At 35.2% G+C, this 19,042-nt stretch overlaps 1 protein-coding gene across 3 annotated transcripts in view; it reads right to left on the bottom strand.

Moving 5' to 3' along the window:
• Positions 1-19,042, bottom strand: part of MTBP (MDM2 binding protein) — a 71,557-nt gene that overhangs the window by 32,174 nt on the left and 20,341 nt on the right. For all 3 annotated transcript variants that reach the window (XM_038555420.1, XM_038555418.1, XM_038555419.1), the window contains exons 12-13: positions 3,771-3,944; positions 2,659-2,766 (exon numbers count right to left, since the gene is read on the bottom strand). In XM_038555420.1, coding sequence (XP_038411348.1) covers positions 2,659-2,766; positions 3,771-3,944 — 282 coding nt within the window. The remainder of the gene's footprint in view (positions 1-2,658; positions 2,767-3,770; positions 3,945-19,042) is intronic.

Raw genomic sequence — 19,042 nt, 5'->3', positions numbered from 1 at the left:
TATAATTTTTAAAAATAAATAAAACTCCTGGAAGTAATTATTCTATTTTTTTAACGATTTTTTATTTATTGATTTGAGAGGTGGAGAGAGAGCATAAGCAGGTGGAGCAAGAGGGAGAGGGAGAAGCAGGCTCCCCATCGAGCAGGGAGCCCTATGTGGGGCTTGATCCCAGGACCCCGGGATTATGACCTGAGCTGCAGGCAGATGCTGAACCAACTGAGCCACCCAGGTCCCCTTGGAAGTAATTATTCTAAAAATAAAACCATACCAGAAATTTTATTTGAATTTTGTGTATTTTAAAAAACAAAGTGTCTCAATAATGTATGTACATTTTCATAAAAACTTTTCCAGTTGCTCTTTCTGATTCAGTACTGGTCAGAGAAACAGTGGAGAGATAGTACGTCTACTCCATGTCTTGTTGATAATTTTGAAAAAATCGTCTTGAACAACTTTTTGTTTCATAGCAAAGACTATAAACTTTGTACTGATTCTGAATTGTCGATTTTTTTCCAAAGAAAGTTGTTCTTAATATATTAGTTTTCACCATGTGTAAATTAATTATACATTCAGAAATTCTTACATAAGAAACTTTGTTTTGCTGTTACTTTGTCTTCTGAGATACAGGAACTTAACTGATATAACTTTACCCCAAATTTTAAATCCAGTATTGACTCTCTGGGTAAAGAAGAGATTGGTTCAGCAAATATTTCCATCACAAATTGATTAATTGAATCACTAATTTTCATCAAGATTTAATGCTTTGGATTACAAACTGGTCATTTCATGGATATGCCCAGAGCTGGTATCTCTAGCAGCTACTAGCTGTAAGCTTTCCCTCAACTTTTGGCCCCCTACTTGTCCTTGCACCTTGCCCAGAGCTGTGGCATCCTTACAACTGTGGTACAGCTCAGCTACTGGTGCTTCTACATTTATCTACCACTCCTGTTTCCCTTTTTCCCCAGTAGAGTTTCCAACCACACCTGCAGGCAGCAGTCTGGTTATAGCTGTTAGTATTTCCCTTCCCACCTATCTAGGAGGGTTAACTCTTCATACTCAAAGGAGAAATGTGTCAGCTTCAGAGAGCAGCCTATTTTTCTACTCTGGCAGTTTTTCTGGTTGGAAGGGTTAGGAAGAGAGGTGAAATGAAGGAAAGGGGAGATATTGAGGGAATTTTGTTACAAGGAGCTGCAAAAGGCTTAAGGCAAGGAAGCAGGGCCTGAAGACGAGTGTAGCAGGGACAGAACAAAGTCAAGAGGTGAATAATACTGCAGGTTGATATTTGAAATAAGAGTTTTCTAGCCAATAAATATTATTTCAGTATTTATTCTTTTTCTTGGTTTTAACATGTACTACTTTTTATTGAAACCGATCTGCCTTTCTAACTATTTTCCTTGCACTAATATCGATACAATTAAAAAAAAAATCAATGGCTGGAGAAGCTCAAGACTACGCAATTACCCTGATTTGCACAATTGAAAAAGTAGGTAATTCTTGAATAATTGAGACCAAGTATTCTAAAATTATTTTCCATTGAATAAAATAGGCTACTGAACTCAAGATAGTTTTAAAATGCTTTTAAAGAAAAAATAGACAGTTGTTATTTTATAATGTATCTACTCAATTTAATTATCATCTTTTTTTATATGCAACTAAAGAGGCTTCACAATTTGAATCAAATAAAAATTCTCTATCAATTGCCTTAAAATAAGTTCATAGTAGGTAGTAATTAATGATTATTTGTTTAAAAAAGTTAAGACTGATACCAAGTTAAGATTTATTTTTGTTTTTGAGAAGCAGGCTCCATGCAGGGAGCCAAATGTGGGACTTGATCCCGGAACTCTGGAATCACACCCTGAGCCAAAAGCAGACGCTCAACCGCTGAGCCACCCAGGGATCCCCCAAGTTAAGATTTAGTAATAGAGGTAAGACCTTAAACTATGACTCTTGGAAAAAGTGTTAGCTTCCTGAATAAGGAAAAATCCATAATGCTAACTTCATTCTGCCATATATATGAAATGTGTTGTTAGTAATAGTAAAAGTCTAAGAATCAATAGTCAAGTTAGCACATTAATTTATCTGTAGTTGTATTTTCTTCTCTCTGCAGTCTCTATCCTACTGTTACAACCAAAAATATATGGGAAATTTTATAAAAAGATCTATATTAATCAGAATTTTTTTAAAAATGGAAGAATGGAATACAAAATTTTCCTAAAGAAATATTTTTATGGGGCACCTGGATAGCCCAGTTTCTTGGTTTCGGCTCAGGTCATGATCTCAGGGTCATGAGATTGAGCCTTCCATCAGGCTCCAGCTTCGTATTCAGTGTAGAATCTGCTTAAGACTTTCTCTCCCTCTCCCTCGGTCCCTCTCCCCGTCTTCTCTCTCTCAAATAAATAACTCAATCTTTAAAATATATATATATATATATTTTTATAAATGTTAACGGCAATGTACGAATAGATAGGAAGATTCTGAATCCGATGGAAAAAGGTTGCAGACCTTTCCTACTCTGCATCACCTCTATCAAGGATAGTTCTACAAATAAGCATTTTACCTAAAAGACAAAATGTGTAAGAAAAAGTATGACAGTAACAAAGCATTGTGTCTGAACGAGTTAACATTCTTAACATAGAATGAAATGTACAAATCATTACTTACTCAGACATTCTTTCAAAGCCAAAGCTTGAACATTAGCTAACTGTTTCTCTCTCTGTATAAGTTGCTCACCCGAAAAATGTGGAAGTGACAAGAAGTCAAAAGGAAAGCCTGAGAAATAGAAAAAAGTCAGTATTAAGGATGTTCTATGACAATAATACTCAGTTCACAGAAAATGTTATTAAATACTTTTAAAAAATAAAAGTCAGTTACCCATCTCTCTTGCTCTTGCTTATTTCAAAATAATAATTAAGATGTAGTAATCAAGTATACTAAATTATTTTGCATTTTAAGCTCTGACCTCCCTTTGAAATTGAGGGAATTCAAGTAACAGAGTAGAAATCCCTCCATAACATTTTCTTTTACGGGCTCAGCTACTCAAACTCCTAAACAAAGCAGAGACGGAGTATGAGAGCTAGTCTCTAAAGATGCCCAATCAACCACACCTACCATTCACCCATTGTGTAGTCCTTCCACAATCAATCTAGGCTAGCTCTCTGAAACTGATAGTAAATGACAGTAAATGACTTCAGGCTGGGTCAAAAAACCTGGTGGCTTCTTAGAACAATGCTCTAAGAGAAGTTAACTTCAAGATGGGCAATAAAATGGAACAAGATGCTTGAGAGGAAGTAACTAAAAATGAGGGATAAATTATAGAAAAATATGTTTAATGTGGAAAATACTAAAAATTTCCTATTTGGAATCGAAAGATAACCCACTAAATTTTACCAAGTATAATGAAAAAGGGATTAATTATCTGGACTCTAAACTGCCCAAACATGCTATAATATGTTTGAAATAAAAGGCAAATTGAAAGGGAAATGGAGTTTGGGGAAAATAAATTCATTAAAAACCACCTAAGTTAACTGCATATACAAACAAATATAAAAACATTTTCTGGGCAGCCCGGGTGGCTCAGCAGTTTAGCACCACCTTCAGCCCAGTGCCTGATCCTGGAGTCCCAGGATCAGGCTCCCTGCATGGAGCCTGCTTCTTCCTTTGCCTGTGTCTCTGCCTCTCTCTCCCTCTGTGTCTCTCATGAATAAATAAATAAAATTTTAAAAAAATAAAAATAAAAAAAATAAAAACATTTTCCACCTAAAATGAACACTTACTCAGTTTGGCTTCTTCTGTCCTTGCTTTCATCTTTCCATGAATTAAAGTGAGTGCAAATGAGCCATTGATCTGGTTGGCTGAATGAATCAATGTGGCTTTACATTTTCTGTCACCATTACCTTGTAAGAGGAGATAATAGCTAGAACACTCTCCTTTCACTTCAACATCTGGAACTAAACAAAAACAATTATCTTGTTAAGTATGTGAAAATTCAACATGCAACATGGCAAAATCATATATTTGGCCTACAGGCTATAATGACTTTCTATGTTTTTTGAAAACAAGTTATTATATAATACACTTTGGGTAGCACTTATTCATTTAACTCAGAAAACTGAAAGCTGAAATTCATAACAAAAATGATTGTTTTTTACTTTAAAACATTTTACTTTAAAATTATGTGTACTTTTCATTAGCTTTTGAAATGGCCCACTAGAGTTCCATGGTATCTTTCTTGTATGACCACATCCATAATATATCAACTACTACTTCCAGCTTCTATTTCTTTAAAATGGAAGAAACTGACCCCTGCAAGCACATACAATTCAACTAGTGGAGCAGAAGTGTGCAGATACACTTTAGGGTAGCTATTCGGTTCTGCAGTGGGCATTCATAATGTATTTTACAGGGAATGGAGAGTACTCATTAATCTGGCATGCCAGTTACATGAAGGTCAGTTAAGACAGCTTCTTGTATATTTTAAAAACAAATCAAGTGAGGGTTATAGTGAAGGTCAAAGAAAAACTGTGAAGCCTTTGAGATTAAAAATAGAAGTAGAGTCCCTTTTTTTTGAAGATGGTAAATTGGACATAGGCATTCATTTTCACTATCTGCTGAAATTCCACAAAATGAGAATAAAGAGATTTTTAAAATAGCACAAATCTACAAGGACTAATATCTGACAGAAGAGACAATAGCAACTAATTTTGAAAGCAGGAAAGCAGATGAATAATTGGTAACAGACTGCTAAGGAAGCTGAGAAAAACAGTAGAGAAAGTTTAGAAGCAACATAATTTATACTACAATCCCTGACAAGACTCTGGGATGATGGTCCCAGGTGGCACTGGAAGCAATGTGAAGGTGAAATAAGAAAACAGGTTGAAGTCTGTGAGAAGCAGTTTGGCATCCTGACCACTCCTTATTCTACTGAGACACATGATTGTCCTTTCCCCAGCCCAGAAGACTACTGTTTATTCTTTGCAGAAAGTAAAACAAGGTGTCTCCTTCCTGAGAGATACTGGACAGAGAGGAGGGTTAAAGTTAATTATCAGTGGTTAAAATGTGTATTTGTATACTGATATACTGAATATTGAGGCCCTTTACTCTTCTTTACCTACATAACTTCTAGAATTTTAGAAGCTAGATAACAGAATTGAAATTTCTTTTGGAAATGTGATCAGTCCTAGAAGAAAGACTGAAGGATCCCAACATCAGAGTCAGCTAAGATCCCAATGAGATCACTCTAAAATGAAGATCACAGTCAACAAGCTATAATCCTGCACTCAAATTTTCCCATTAGCTTACTGATACCATCTCTTAAATATGACAGGCAGGCAAAAGTTATGGGCTCTTAAGGAGAGTTGCTAGTATGAAAACTAGATGCCAAAATAAATAGAAAAAAGTGCTTGCAAGGAAACAAAGAATATGCAGTAAAAAGAAATCACACACACAACAAACAAACCAATCAGATCATTAAAATCCTCAGAGAAGATATTGCATCTGTTCAATAAAAACAGATTATAAGAACATTAAGAAAAAAGTTCAGTGAATCTACAGAATGCATAGCAAAAAAGGCAAAGAAATGGAAAATAGTGGAGGAAGGGAAAGAGACACAGACACACGATCCAGGAGGAACAACATCTACACAGGAATGACAGAAGTGAGAACATGCAAAAGCACAGGCAAGGAAATTACCAACAAAATAATTATAAGAACACTTTCCACAATAAAAAGACCAGCTGAGGCATCTGGGTGAGTCAGTGTTTGAGCGTCTGCCTTTGGCTCAGGTCATGATCCCGGAGTCCTGGGATTGAGTCCTACATCAGGCTCTCTGCAAGGAGCCCGCTTCTCCCTCTGCCTATGTCTCTCTCTGTGTGTCTCTCATGAATAAATTAAAGTCTTAAAAAAGAAAAAAAGACAAGCTTCCAGGAATGCTGAGAGCCCAATATAAGAATATAAACAGAGCCACCAAGGTACATGATCATGTAAATTCAGAAAGATTCAGAAGATTCTACAAAATTCCAGAGAAAATATGGGTTTCCTATTTTAAAAAATTAGGAAAAAATAGCACTAGAATTCTAAACAACAGCACTAAAAGCTGGAAGACAGGGTGGCCTGGGTGGCTCAGCCGTTGAGCATCTATCTGCCTTTGGCTCAGGGCATGACCCTGGGCTCTGGGGATGGAGTCCCCCATCGGGCTCCCTACAAAGAGACTGCTTCTCCCACTGCCTATGTCTCTGCCTCTCTGTGTCTCTCACGATTAAATAAATAAAATCTTTAAAAAATAAAAAATAAAAACAAAAATAAAAGCTGGAAGACAATGGAACAATACCTTCAAAATTTCAGGAAGATTTTAGAGAATGTGCTCCACTAAAACAGGGGACTAAAGGAAGAAAAAGGAAGATTAAAGATACCAACAAAAGAAGGGCAGAAGAAATTTCCATAATGATGAATAAATAGTCTTTTAAACCCAAAGCTATGGAACACATCTAGAAAAAGAAGTCTGGATTAGACAGGTCATAAAGATCTGGAAGAGATTTCTTACACAAACATTGATAGAATACTTAATGTGCCTGAAGGTACTGAAATGAGTTTTACCACTGGGAGAAGGCTCTATGGCTAGATATATAAAAAGATTCACTAGCTCTAGCTAAAACAAAAGACTGTACAGGAAAGGAAAAATAACACTTCAAACGTTGAAGAGCAATTACATACTCATAATAATTAAAACAATGGATATTAATTTAAAATTATTGTATAATCATTCTGAGAGGATAGAGAAATGAGAAGAATTTGAATGTGTGATGAGAGCAAAGGAGCTTAAAGGATCCGTATTTCCCTGATTGAAAACTTACTATGTAGCTACCATAATCAAGACATTGAGGGACAGACATACAGATGAACAGAAATGAGAGTGCAAAAATACACCCTCACATTTACAGTCAAATGATTTTCAACAAAGGTGCCAAGACGATCTGATGGAGAAGGAACAGTCTTTTCAACAAATGGTCCTGGAACAATTGAACAACCAATATGCAAAGGAATGAAGCTGGACCCCCTACCCATCTACCTCACAATATATATATATATCATAATTAATTCAAAATGGATCATAGATGTAAATTTACAAACCAAACTTTAAAACTCTTAAAGGCATAAATCTTCATGACCTTGGATTAGGCCATGGTTTGTTAAATAAGAGACCCAAACAAAAGGAAAAACAAAAGGAAACAAAAGGAAAAAGCAAAAGTAAAAAAAGCGAAAACTAAATTTCACCAAAATTCAGAACTTCTGTGTTTCAAAGTATACCCTCAAGAGAATGAAAAGTCAACCTACTATGGACTTCGGGTTATAATGGTATGTCAATGCAAGCTTATCAATTTTAACGAATGTACCATTGGGGTGGAACGTTGGTAACAGGGGAGATTATATGTGAGGACATGGGCTATATGGAAACTTTCTGTACTTTCTGCTCAATTTTGCTGAGTCTCTAAAACTGCTCTAAAAAATAAAAATTATTAATTTTAAAAAGGGCAGCGTGGGTGGCTTAGCGGTTTGGAGCCTGCCTTCGGCCCAGGACGTGATCCTGGAGACCCAGGATCCAGTCCCACATCAGGCTCCCAGCATGGAGCCTGCTTCTCCCTCTGCCTGTGTCTCTGCCCCTCGCCCCGCCTCTGTATCTCTCTCAAATAAATAAATAAAATCTTTAAAAAAAAAAAAAAGTATCCATATGACAAGGTTGCTATGATGAGGATTAAATGTGAGATGCTGCAGGGAAAGTGCTTACTTAGATCATTGCCTGACATATACTAACTATTCAATAAATATTACTAATCAATTAAAGAAAAGTCAACCCACAGAACAAAGTTTTTGTGAATTATATATCTTATAAAGGATTTGTATCTAGAATATATAAATAACTCCACAACTCTAACACTAATAAAAAGACAACTCTATTAAAACTGAGTACAGGATCTGAATAGACATTCCTCCAAAGATAAATACAAATGGCCAAAAGCACATGTAAAGATGTTCTTCATTAGCCAACAAGGTCGTGCAAACCAAAACCACAAAGATACCACTTCACCTCCCTTAGAAGAATATAACAAAAACTATAGACAATAAACAGGTACTGGTATAGGTATAGAGAAAATGGAACTCTTATAGATTTTTGGTGGGAATATAAAACGGTACAGCTACTTTAGAAAAGTCTGAAAATTCCTCAAAAAAGTAAAACTTATAAATTAATATATGACTGAGAAATTCCACTTTCAGGTTTATATTCAAGATAATTTTAAACAAATGTTCACACAAAAACATGTACACAAATATTCATGGCAACATTATTTACAATAGCCCCAAAGAGCCAACAGCTAAAGTGTCCGTCAACTGATGTGTGAATAAATAATAAGTGATACATCCAAATGACAGAGCTATAATCAGCAATGAAAAGGAAGGAAGTATTGGTATATCATACAACAAAGATAAACCTTAAATACATTATGCTGTATGTGAAAGAAGTCAGTCATTAAAGATGACATATTTATTGTGTGATTACTTTTATATGAAATGTCCAAAATAGGCAAATCTATCCAGAAAGAAACAGATCCGTAGTGGCCCAAAGGCTGGAGGAGGAGCAGGCACTGGGGATGGGGAGGGACTGCTAAAGGCTATGGAGTTGCTTTCTGGAGAGATGGTGTAGGAATTATAAACTTTTTAATATGTAATTGTCTTAGGAATGTAAGATTCTGCTCATAAAAAAGTTCTTAGCATTTTGGAATTTACACAAATATGATACATACATATATATATGTACACTTACATACATATATATGTGTGTGTATGTATACAGACATACACAAAGAAAACTGTAATTTTATTAAAACGGTTTATTTCACAGATGAATATACTGAGACTTAAAGCTCATCTCTCCAAACAACCATCTAGTACAAAATAAATTTATTCAATAGAGCCATTAATACTGTTTATAAATATCAATCTTAGAAAAGGAGTTTCAATAAAGGTTTTAGGAAGGAAAAATCCTTGTTACCAGTTGCATTTGAAACTCAAGTTTGCTAAGAGTTATAGTTACTTTAATTCATTTACAAACTTAGCACTTTGCCAATTCAATTTATGGGTGTCCCTTCAAGCCATAGCACCCTTTCCACATTTATTTTACATTCCATCACCTTTATGAGCATTTTAATCATGGAAGCCTGTAATTACAACAATTTTATTTTTCTCAAAAGAAAAATATTTATTTTAAGGAACTTCCCTAATCATAATGACTATGCAGTCATTTAAAAAAATGTTATTCCAGGTTTGGCAGATGTTAACTGAAGAGTTATTAAGTAGTTTTTATGTAAATACTACAGAGAGTAATAGATATACAATTAGCATTGTTATTCAATTCTCATAGCAGTTCCTAAAGAAATAAGGGGAAATGATCACAACAGAAAACTTCTACCTATTTTCTTTGTTTTTAAAGATTGATTTATTTAAGGGAGAGGGAGTGAGTGAGCATCAGAAGGAGGGGCAGAGGGAGACAGAGAATCTCAAGCAAACTCTCCCGAGTGTGGGGCTCTATCTTATGACCTTGAGATCATGACTAGAGCCAAAATCAAGAGTCAGATACTTAATGGACTTCAGGCACTCATGTACCCTCTATTTTCTTCAGTTATTTTTACACTATCAATTTTTAAGAGATTGATTGGCTTGCATGTCCTCTCCAACAAAAATCCATTTTGGACCTACTATATAGGTAAAATGAAAGAGGTAGAAACTACAGTGCCCTTTAAATGTAACAAATTGTACAAATAATATATAAACTATAATGAAGAGATAGATCATTCTTAGTTTCATTAGCAAACAAAATTCTAGTAAAATAAAAATAAAGTCATATTTTATACCAAATATGTTCCTCAGTGGTTCTTAAAATCTTGTAACACCCTCTCTTTTTAAAAGTTTAACAATATAAAATACTAAAGAGTATTACTATAAGGAGGAAATAATATTCCATATGATATAATGAAAAATATCTCAGCATGATTAGGGTATAAGATATTCTGAAGTAAATCCTCTGACTGACAAATATTATATATCTACATCTACATATCTTAAGAAACAACCAATTGATATACACAATTATTTTGATAATCATGCTAAAAATTAAACAATAAAATAAAATCTAGTCTTCAATGTAGGGATTTTATGAAGCTACACACTTCTCAACAATGTCATTGTTCATACAATTCTAGACTCAAATCTTTGAAATGGTCCTTAGGGTCAGCTAGGGAATCATAAGGAAAACAACAACAACAATCTAATCATATTTACAAAGCATTTTCAAAATATTTATTGCCTAGCTTGATTCCCCACTGTCTTCATCAGACTAAGCTTTGAGCAATTTAACATAAAACTTAGCTTCACGGAGACTAGCCAAGAAAATGCCTCCAGGCTCAATTATAAAAATAAATCTGAAATGGTTTAAGAAACGATAGTATTGTTCAATAGCTGTATGATACCTCTTACTGTGAAGATTCCAAAAATGCAGAAAAAATTATAAATTGCACCATGACTATTTTAAATGAGTAAGTAACATTAGGATCATAAACTTTATATATTTCCCTTTAGTTACAACATAGTAAAATAGGCAATTTGAAAGCTACAATGAATAGACAAACTTCAGAAGATATTTCAAGATCTTTTAATCATGAAGAACAAGGATTTCTTTACTGTTCCATAGATATAGACATCCTTTAAGATTGACAGAATATAAAAAAAAAAAAAAAAAAAAAAAAAAAAAAAAAAAGATTGACAGAATAACAAAGCTACTGCAGAGTTTACAAAGTGTCTACCTTCATCACCAACTGTGATTCAAACAAGTTTGTGAGATACACTAAGCAAGTATTACTATCCTGATTTTCTAACCAAAGAATTAAAAGCCTAAGATAGTGATTCTTTTTTGTCTCAGAGCATCTTAAGGACTTTCTCTTCAGTAACAGTGGCTCTCTAGCCTAGGGTTTTGAAAAAAGCACATCTAGGGCAGAAGTTCTTAATGCTGGATGCACTTGAAACACTTGAGTGCTTTTACAAGCTATTGAGGGCCTGGTTTCCTCCCCAGAAATTTGTATTTAATTGTTTTCAGGTAGGACCCCGCTAGATTTTCTTCCTTTTTGACCTTCCTTCCTTCCTGCCTTACCTCCTTGCCTCTCTCTTTCCTTCCATCTCTCTCTCACAAAAAGTTTTAATGAGGTATAATGTACACATATCAAAGTATAAATGTGATTAACTTAAGGAAATTATATAATTATGCATCCATCACTATAATCCAGTTTTGGAAAACTCCCATTATTTTTCTGCAGCCACTCTCCCCTCCTATTCCTGGCCTTAGGCAACCACTGATCTTCCTTCTGGACCTTTAGCTTTTTATAGAAATTCCATATAAACTTACCATATTTAGGTACACCCAAAATTTGTCATGCCTCAATATGTTAAGCAATATTCCACTGTATGGACAAAACAAACTGTGTTTATCTATTCACATGGATATTTGCATAGTTTCCAGTTCTTAGCTACTAAAAATATGGCTCTTATTAACAGTTACTTGCAAGTGTTTGTGTGAACATATGTTCTCATTTCTCCTGGATAAATACCTAGGAATAGAAATACTGAGTTGCATAGTTAAGTGTAAGTTTAACCGCTACACTGTTTTCCAGAGTATCTATGCCATTTTACACCATCACCAGCTATGTGTGAGATTTGCAGTTTCTTCACATCCTCATCAACATTTGATAGTCACTGTTTTTAATAATACCCATTCTAGTAAGCGTATTATAGAATTGCATTGTGGTTTTAATTTGCATTTCCCAGAAGACTAATGATGTTAAACATCTTTCATGTACTTTATTAGCTATTCATGTATCTTAATGAAATGTCTACTCAAGTCTCTTACCTATTAATTGGGTTGCAAGAATTTTTTTTTTTATGTATCTGTCCACTGTTGACATGACTGGAAATGATGCATCTGGGTGCCCCAGTTGGTTAAGCACCTGCCTTCAGCTCAGGTCATGAATCTCAGGGTCCTGGGATCAAGCCTCACATTGGGCTCCCCCTCAGCAGGGAGTCTGCTTCACATTCTTTCTCTCTCCCTCTGGCCCTCCCCATTTCTTGTTTTCTCTCTCTCTCAAATAAAGAAGGAAAATAAAAAACAAAAAAATAGGAAATGTTTTTTCTTAGCAGTTTTTAAAATTTTTTTCTGGGGTGCCTGGGTGGCTCAGGAGGTTAAGCATCCAATTCTTGATTTTGACTCACATCATGATCTCAGGGTTCAGGGATCAAACCCAGGTCAGGCTCCATGCTCAGCAGGGAGACTGCTTGTTTCCCTTTCCCTGTGCCCCTTCCTCTGCTCCTGCACACATGAGCTCTCTCTAAAATAAATAAATAAATCTTTTAAAAAATAAAATTAAAAAAATAAATAATTTTTCTTAGTGTTTTTTTTTTGAAAGTAGACATTTTTAGTTTGGGTGAATTTATAGATTTTTTTCTTTTTATAGATCCTTTTGGTTGATATATTTTCTTACAGGTGTTTTATAGTTTTAATGCTTGCATTTAGTTATATAGTCCATTTAGAGATAATTTTTACATAAAAATCTTACATATGGATATCCAGTGCTTTCAGCACTGCGTTAAGGAGACTTTTTCCCATTGATATCTTTATTTCTATACTGTTCCATTGATACATGTATGTTCTTCATTCAATACCACACTGTCTTGAATACTGTGGCTTTATAGCTGTGAAGTTGTGAATCAGGTAGTGTAAGTTCCCAAAAGTCATTCTTCCTTTTCAACATTGTTTAGCCATTCTAAGACCTTTGCAATTCCATATAAATTTTGTATCAGTTTGTCAATTTCTATGAAAAGTCCTCTTGGGATTTTGTTAGAGATGAATTAAATCTATGGGTCAATTCAGAGGGAAGTACCATCTTAATATAGAGCTTCCCAATTTACAAACACGGTGTATCTTTTCATTTACTTCTATTTTCTTTATTACTCTCAGTAAGTTTTGTAGTTTTCAGTGTACAGATCTTGCACTTCCTTTATTAGATGTAGTCTTCAGCATTTTATTCACTGACTTCTGGTCTCATTCCTTCTTCCTAATTAACTTGGAATTAGTCTTCTAGCTTCCTGAGGTTCATGTTTGGATTACTAATTTTAGATCTTTCTTCTGTGATAAGCATTTATGATCTTCTTAGTACTGACTTACATGCTATCCATAATTTGATATGTTTTGGTTTCATTAGTTAAAAACATTTTCTAATTTCCCCTTTGGTTTCTTCTTTGACCTATGGGTTATTTAAAAGAGTCTAATTTCCAAATATTTAAAGTATTCCTCACGTTGGTATTTGCTAACTTCTAATTTAATTCTATTGTAATTTAAGAACATACTGGGCATTATTTCTACCCTTTTAAATTTATTAGCCTTAGTTAATCACTTAATATATACATGGTCTATCCTGGGGAACATTCTATATATGCTTAAAGACAACGAGGACGCCATTGAATGGTGTATTCAATAAAAGTTAACACAGTAAAGTTGGCTGACAGTGTTCATTACCAGAAGTCCTACCATCTGCAATAATGCCCTGAATGCAGTGTCATTTCATTTTAACCTATTAGTTTCAGCTCATTATTTTGAAACACTTTTATCACACTGATTTGAGAATCAAGAAGGCACATGATTCATCAATTCAAAACATTTCATTAGTCCTTATTAATCTAGTCCCTTTAAAAATTCTTTTACTAGAAGACACTTGTCTGTCAACAAAACAGTAACTTTTTTCAAGAGTACCTTTAAAATATTTTCTTTCAAAAGAATTCCAATTAAAAAAAATGAGACAACAATAGAACTCAAGATTGTAAAATTATCTGGATGGTCTGTGGATACATTCAGACTTGGGTGAAAATTCTGATTGTACCCTGTGATATTAGAGAAGTTTCTTGATTTCTCTATATTTCAGATTATTCATTTGTAATGTATAGTTAGGCAATGATCAATATTGAATCTTTTGACAATTCTGTAAAACTTCTCTGTGAACATATGGTAAGCCAGGCACTTTTCATTACACTACTGGCTTTTCAGTACAAGTTTTACATATAGAAGCCTTTCTTCAGAGTAATTGTTGCATTTGTTCATACAGTTATGTTTTTGTTTTTAAAGATTTTATTTATTTATTCATGAGAGAGACAGAGAGGCAGAGACATAGGCAGAGGGGGAAGCAGGTTCCTCACAGGGAGCCTGATGTGAGACTCGATCCCGTGACCTAGGGATCATGACCTGAGCCAAAGGCAGATGCTCAACCACTGAGCCACCCAGGCGTCCCATGTTCACATAGTTCTTTTGCATTTTTCTTAGTATCATAATACTTTCTGGCTATTTCACTGAAAATTACTGTTAAAAATCATTCTTTGGCTATGTTTAATTTAAGCATAATTCAGTTGGAATATTGTTTTTCTATTTTAGGTCAAACCATATGCAACTGCTGATACCTAACAATTTTTGATATACAAGTACAGCAATACCATATGGTTCAAATTAATATATATATGTATGTTATTTCATCAGAGATGATTTGTTAAACCTAAGGAACTGACAAAAACTAGGGCAAATATTTTGATTCACACTGTATGGGTGGAATCCATTCAAAATTTTTTTACTTTTCCAGACAACAATTATCACTACCTGGAAATATAAATCTCATGTATTACTTAACAACTATTTTTGAGTACCTAATAAGTATCAGGCACTCTTCCAGGCACTGAAAATAAAGAAATGAATAAAAATAAAAAACTCCATCTTGTCTCCTCTGGCTTTGAGTGAGAGAAAAAGACACCTTAACTATATTAGGTCTGGTAAGTACTAACAGGAAAAAAAATAAAGTTGGAGAAATGGATATAAAGTCAGGAGAAGAGTCTGTTTGCAATTTTCGATGGGATGGCAAATTAGGTCCTGAATGAGAAAATGACTGGAGTAAAGGCCCCTCAAAACTGAGAGGCCTAGCCATATGGCTTCTGGGGTAAAGTCTAAACTCATTACCTCCACAGTTATGTAAGCTTCCTGAGAACATGGACTTTGTTCTATTCACTGTTGGTCCAGCATGTGTAATAGTGCCTACTGTACTGTGGATATTCGATAATAATATCTGCTATTTAATGCAAAACTTCTATTTATATAAACAAATATTTAATGCAAAACTTCTATTTATATAAACAAATACATACAAGTGCTTACACATACTTCAAATTGTTGTTTTTACCACAAATGTTAGCATAATAGTCTTTCCACATCTAACTTTTTTCAAGTACTATCTCTCCTGGATTTATGGTTGGTTGCTATTGAATACAATGGTATAATTAAGTAAGACTTGTAATGGCCTCTTGATATTTCTTTCTTTTTTTTTTAAGATTTTATTTATTTACTCATGAGAGACATGGAGAAAGAGGCAGAGACATAGGCAGAGGGAGAAGTAGGCTCCCTGCAGGGAGCATGATGCAGAACTCGATCCCAGGACTTCCAGATCACAACATGAGCCAAGGCAGATGCTCAACCACTGAGCCACACAGGTGCCCCTCGATATCTATTTTCTATTATAGTTTAAATTCCAGAGGATCCCTGGGTGGCTCAGCGGTTTGGCGCCTGCCTTTGGCCCAGGGCGCAATCCTGGAGTCCCAGGATTGAGTCCCGCGTCAGGTTCCCAGCATGGAGCCTGCTTCTCCCTCTGCCTATGTCTCTGCCTCTCGCCCTCTCTCTGTGTCTATCATAAGTAAATAAATAAATCTTTAAAAAAATAAATAAATAAATTCCAGGAAAGGAGGAACCAAGTCTACCTTGCTCATTACTAATCTCCAGATTATTTTACCATGCCTGATACATAATATTTACTCAATCTCAAAAAAATGAATGAAAGGTGTGACTGACTAAAGGAATGAATGAATGAATGAACAATAAGGTCATAAAGGATTAAAATCAGAGAATAGCTTAAAGGAACCATATACAGTTTAGCATGGACGACAGGGGAGATGCAGAGCCAACAGTAAAGCAGAGCTGGACATAATGTAGTAAGTTTCAGGAACACAGAACATTGATTTAAGAGTTTCATCTAATAGTTGATATCTTTAGAATAGTGAGAGAAGCTACTTGTAGTGGCACTATAATGGGATACGATGTTTTCCTAAGTAAGAGCTATTAAAACTTTATGCTAGCTAAAACTTGGCTCCTCATTTACAAAAGGAGTTCTGTCATGAGATAAATAATTTCCCCTACAGAAAGGGCTATGGGTAGAATAGAACTTAATAATCAGCTGTCCAATTTGATTGTTTCTACTTCCAAGATAAAAAAAAAAATACTGTAAGGTAGCAGCATAATCAGCATTTAATGATACAGCCTAATCAGTAATCAACAATCTGCCTTGGAAGATTGTCATGTGATATATGTCTTATTATTCAGAAGTTACCAATATTAATCTCCAAATTTCAAGAGGTGCTAATTTAAAGAAATCAAATCAAGTCATATGCTAAGGTAGTTTCTTTTTTTCTTTTTTTAAGGTAGTTTCTTAAAGTTGCAATGAAAAGCATGGGAAAAAATCCACTTAAGAATAAATTCTAAATCAATAAATTACCTTTATAAAAGTTACAAAGGAAAAATTAATAATGGGCTGTCCAGATCACAGTCAAGTTTAATTAGGAGATATTAATATTCAATTCATAGTAAGCCTTACACACGTGTAATGTTGAGAAATGGATAAATATTATCCTAGGATTTCATGTAAAGTAAGTGAAATTGACTACTGCCACCTAGCAAATCTATTTCTGTTTTTGTTTTAGCATCTGCCAAAATCACCATGTATACATCTATTCCCTGGGAGGAGTTGAGTAGGGTCAAAGCCGCACTTCTTTATGTACTAGTACAGTGCAACAAACTATATTAACAATACCTGTTCCTCCAGGAAGCTGTTCTGAATTCTTACAATTATGTTAGGTCATACATTCTGGAAGTATCTTTCACTTCACCTTCATACTGTTGACTAAACAGAGTAAAAAATGATTTTTCAAAGTGCCTTCATCACTTGATTGGGATCGTGCAACTACTTTGTCAAGTGGAAGGACCAGTTTGACTCCCCTTTATTTCCCACACTGGTAATATGCAATAAATGGTATTTTGTTGTTGATGTTAATGATTATAGCCCCCTAGGGTCTTCCAACTACCATCTGCTAAACTACTTTTTAATTTTTCTTTCACTTTTACCTTAAACACAGGTATTTCTGAAGATCCTAGCTTTGGCTCTCTTCTCTAGTCATGCTGTGGTTTTGTCTAGCCACTCCTAGGGCATCAACTATTACCTGCACACAGTCATGGTAGGCTTTTACATTGGGGGCTTCTCTGCATTCACACCCTTGTCTAGTCACAATCCCCCTATGAACCTGGGCCATTCTTGTGAGTAGCTTTAAATAAAAGAATACAGTAGAAGTGACACTGGGGGATCCCTGGATGGCTCAGCAGTTTGGCCTTCGGCCCAGGGCGTGATCCTGGAGACCTGGGATCAAGTCCCATGTCTGGCTTGCTGCATGGAGCCTGCTTCTCCCTCTGCCTGTGTCTCTGCCTCTCTCTCTTTCTCTGTCTCTCATGAATGAATAAATAAAAATATTAAAACAAAACAAAAAAAACAACGAAGTGACACTGGGCCAGATCAGGGACTAAGCCTTAAAAGTCCTAGAAGTTTTGATTTTTGTACATTTTGGAGTCTTAAGCCTCCATGGAAAAATTCCAGCTAACCTGCTAGAGATCACATGAAGAAAGCATGGGGCAAGGAAAAGGCTCTGAGATTATATGGAGAAAGTAAGATAGCAGCCACTGCATCCCAAGCTGAGTTCAACTTTTGAACAATCCATAAACTCAGTGCAGCTGCATCAGTGACCCCTGGTGAGAATGGCAGAAGAACCATCCAGGTGGGGAAGCCTGGGTGGCTTAGCGGGTCAAGCTTCAGGCTTCGCTCAGGTAATGATTCCCGTGTCCTGAGAGCAAGCTCCTTGCTCAGCGGGGAGTCTGCTTCTCCCTTCCTTCTGCCCCTTCTCTGGCTCATGCTCTCTCCCCTGCCCACCCCCTCAAAATAAATAAAATCTTAAAAAAAAAAAAAAAAAAAAAAGAATCCACCCAGGTAAACCTAGTTCAAAAAGCATTTGCTCTTTGGGACACCTGGATGGCTTAGCAGTTGAGTGTCTGCCTTTGGCTCAAGGCATGATCCCAGGGTCCTGGGATCAAGTCTGCAACAGGGTCCCTGCAGGGAGCCTGCTCTTCCCTCTGCCTATGAGTCTGCCTCTCCCTCTATGTCTCTCATGAATAAATAAAATCTTTAAAAAAATAAATAAAAATAAAATGAAAAAATAAAGCATTTGCTTTTTGAAGCTACTTAGTTTTAGGCTGGTTTGTTACAAAATAAATAAAACAGGTGGTAAACTCAAAATCTAAATCTCTAGCCCTGACCATTCTCTAGGCATAATAGACCTAATTTCAAACTCTAAATTTAAATTTCCATATAGATATCATCTCCATTTCAAATTCAACATTTGCTAAGATGGATTTCAGCATCTCACCTATATAATACTGTGTAAGCTACCGATAAAATTTGTACTCCTCAGGATTCTATGGCTCTGGAATCTTTCTAGAGACTTCTTCTAGAACGATCCAGGTCAATGTTTCCATTCCAGATCTTAGTCCCTTCATACCATGGGACACGAAAACTAACTATAAGCTCAAAGATAATTTAAAAAAATTATTGTCCAACCACAACAACAGAAAAAACCAAGTACATATAAGCAAACTATGAAGAAGCACCATTTAGCTATACGACTGGGGCAAGCAACTAACATTTTGAGGCATAGTTACCTCAAAAAATACTAAAGTTTGGATATAAATGGTGTGATTTTACAACAGGTTTCATCTTTATAATGACATTTTCAATGTAATAAAGCATTAGATGCAATACAGTGCAGTGAT

The sequence above is a fragment of the Canis lupus genome, chromosome 13, assembly GCF_011100685.1.
Source record: "Canis lupus familiaris isolate Mischka breed German Shepherd chromosome 13, alternate assembly UU_Cfam_GSD_1.0, whole genome shotgun sequence".
Lineage (NCBI taxonomy): Eukaryota > Metazoa > Chordata > Mammalia > Carnivora > Canidae > Canis > Canis lupus.
The sequence above is the reverse complement of the archived record's forward strand: the minus strand, read 5'-3'. Positions and strand labels throughout refer to the sequence as shown.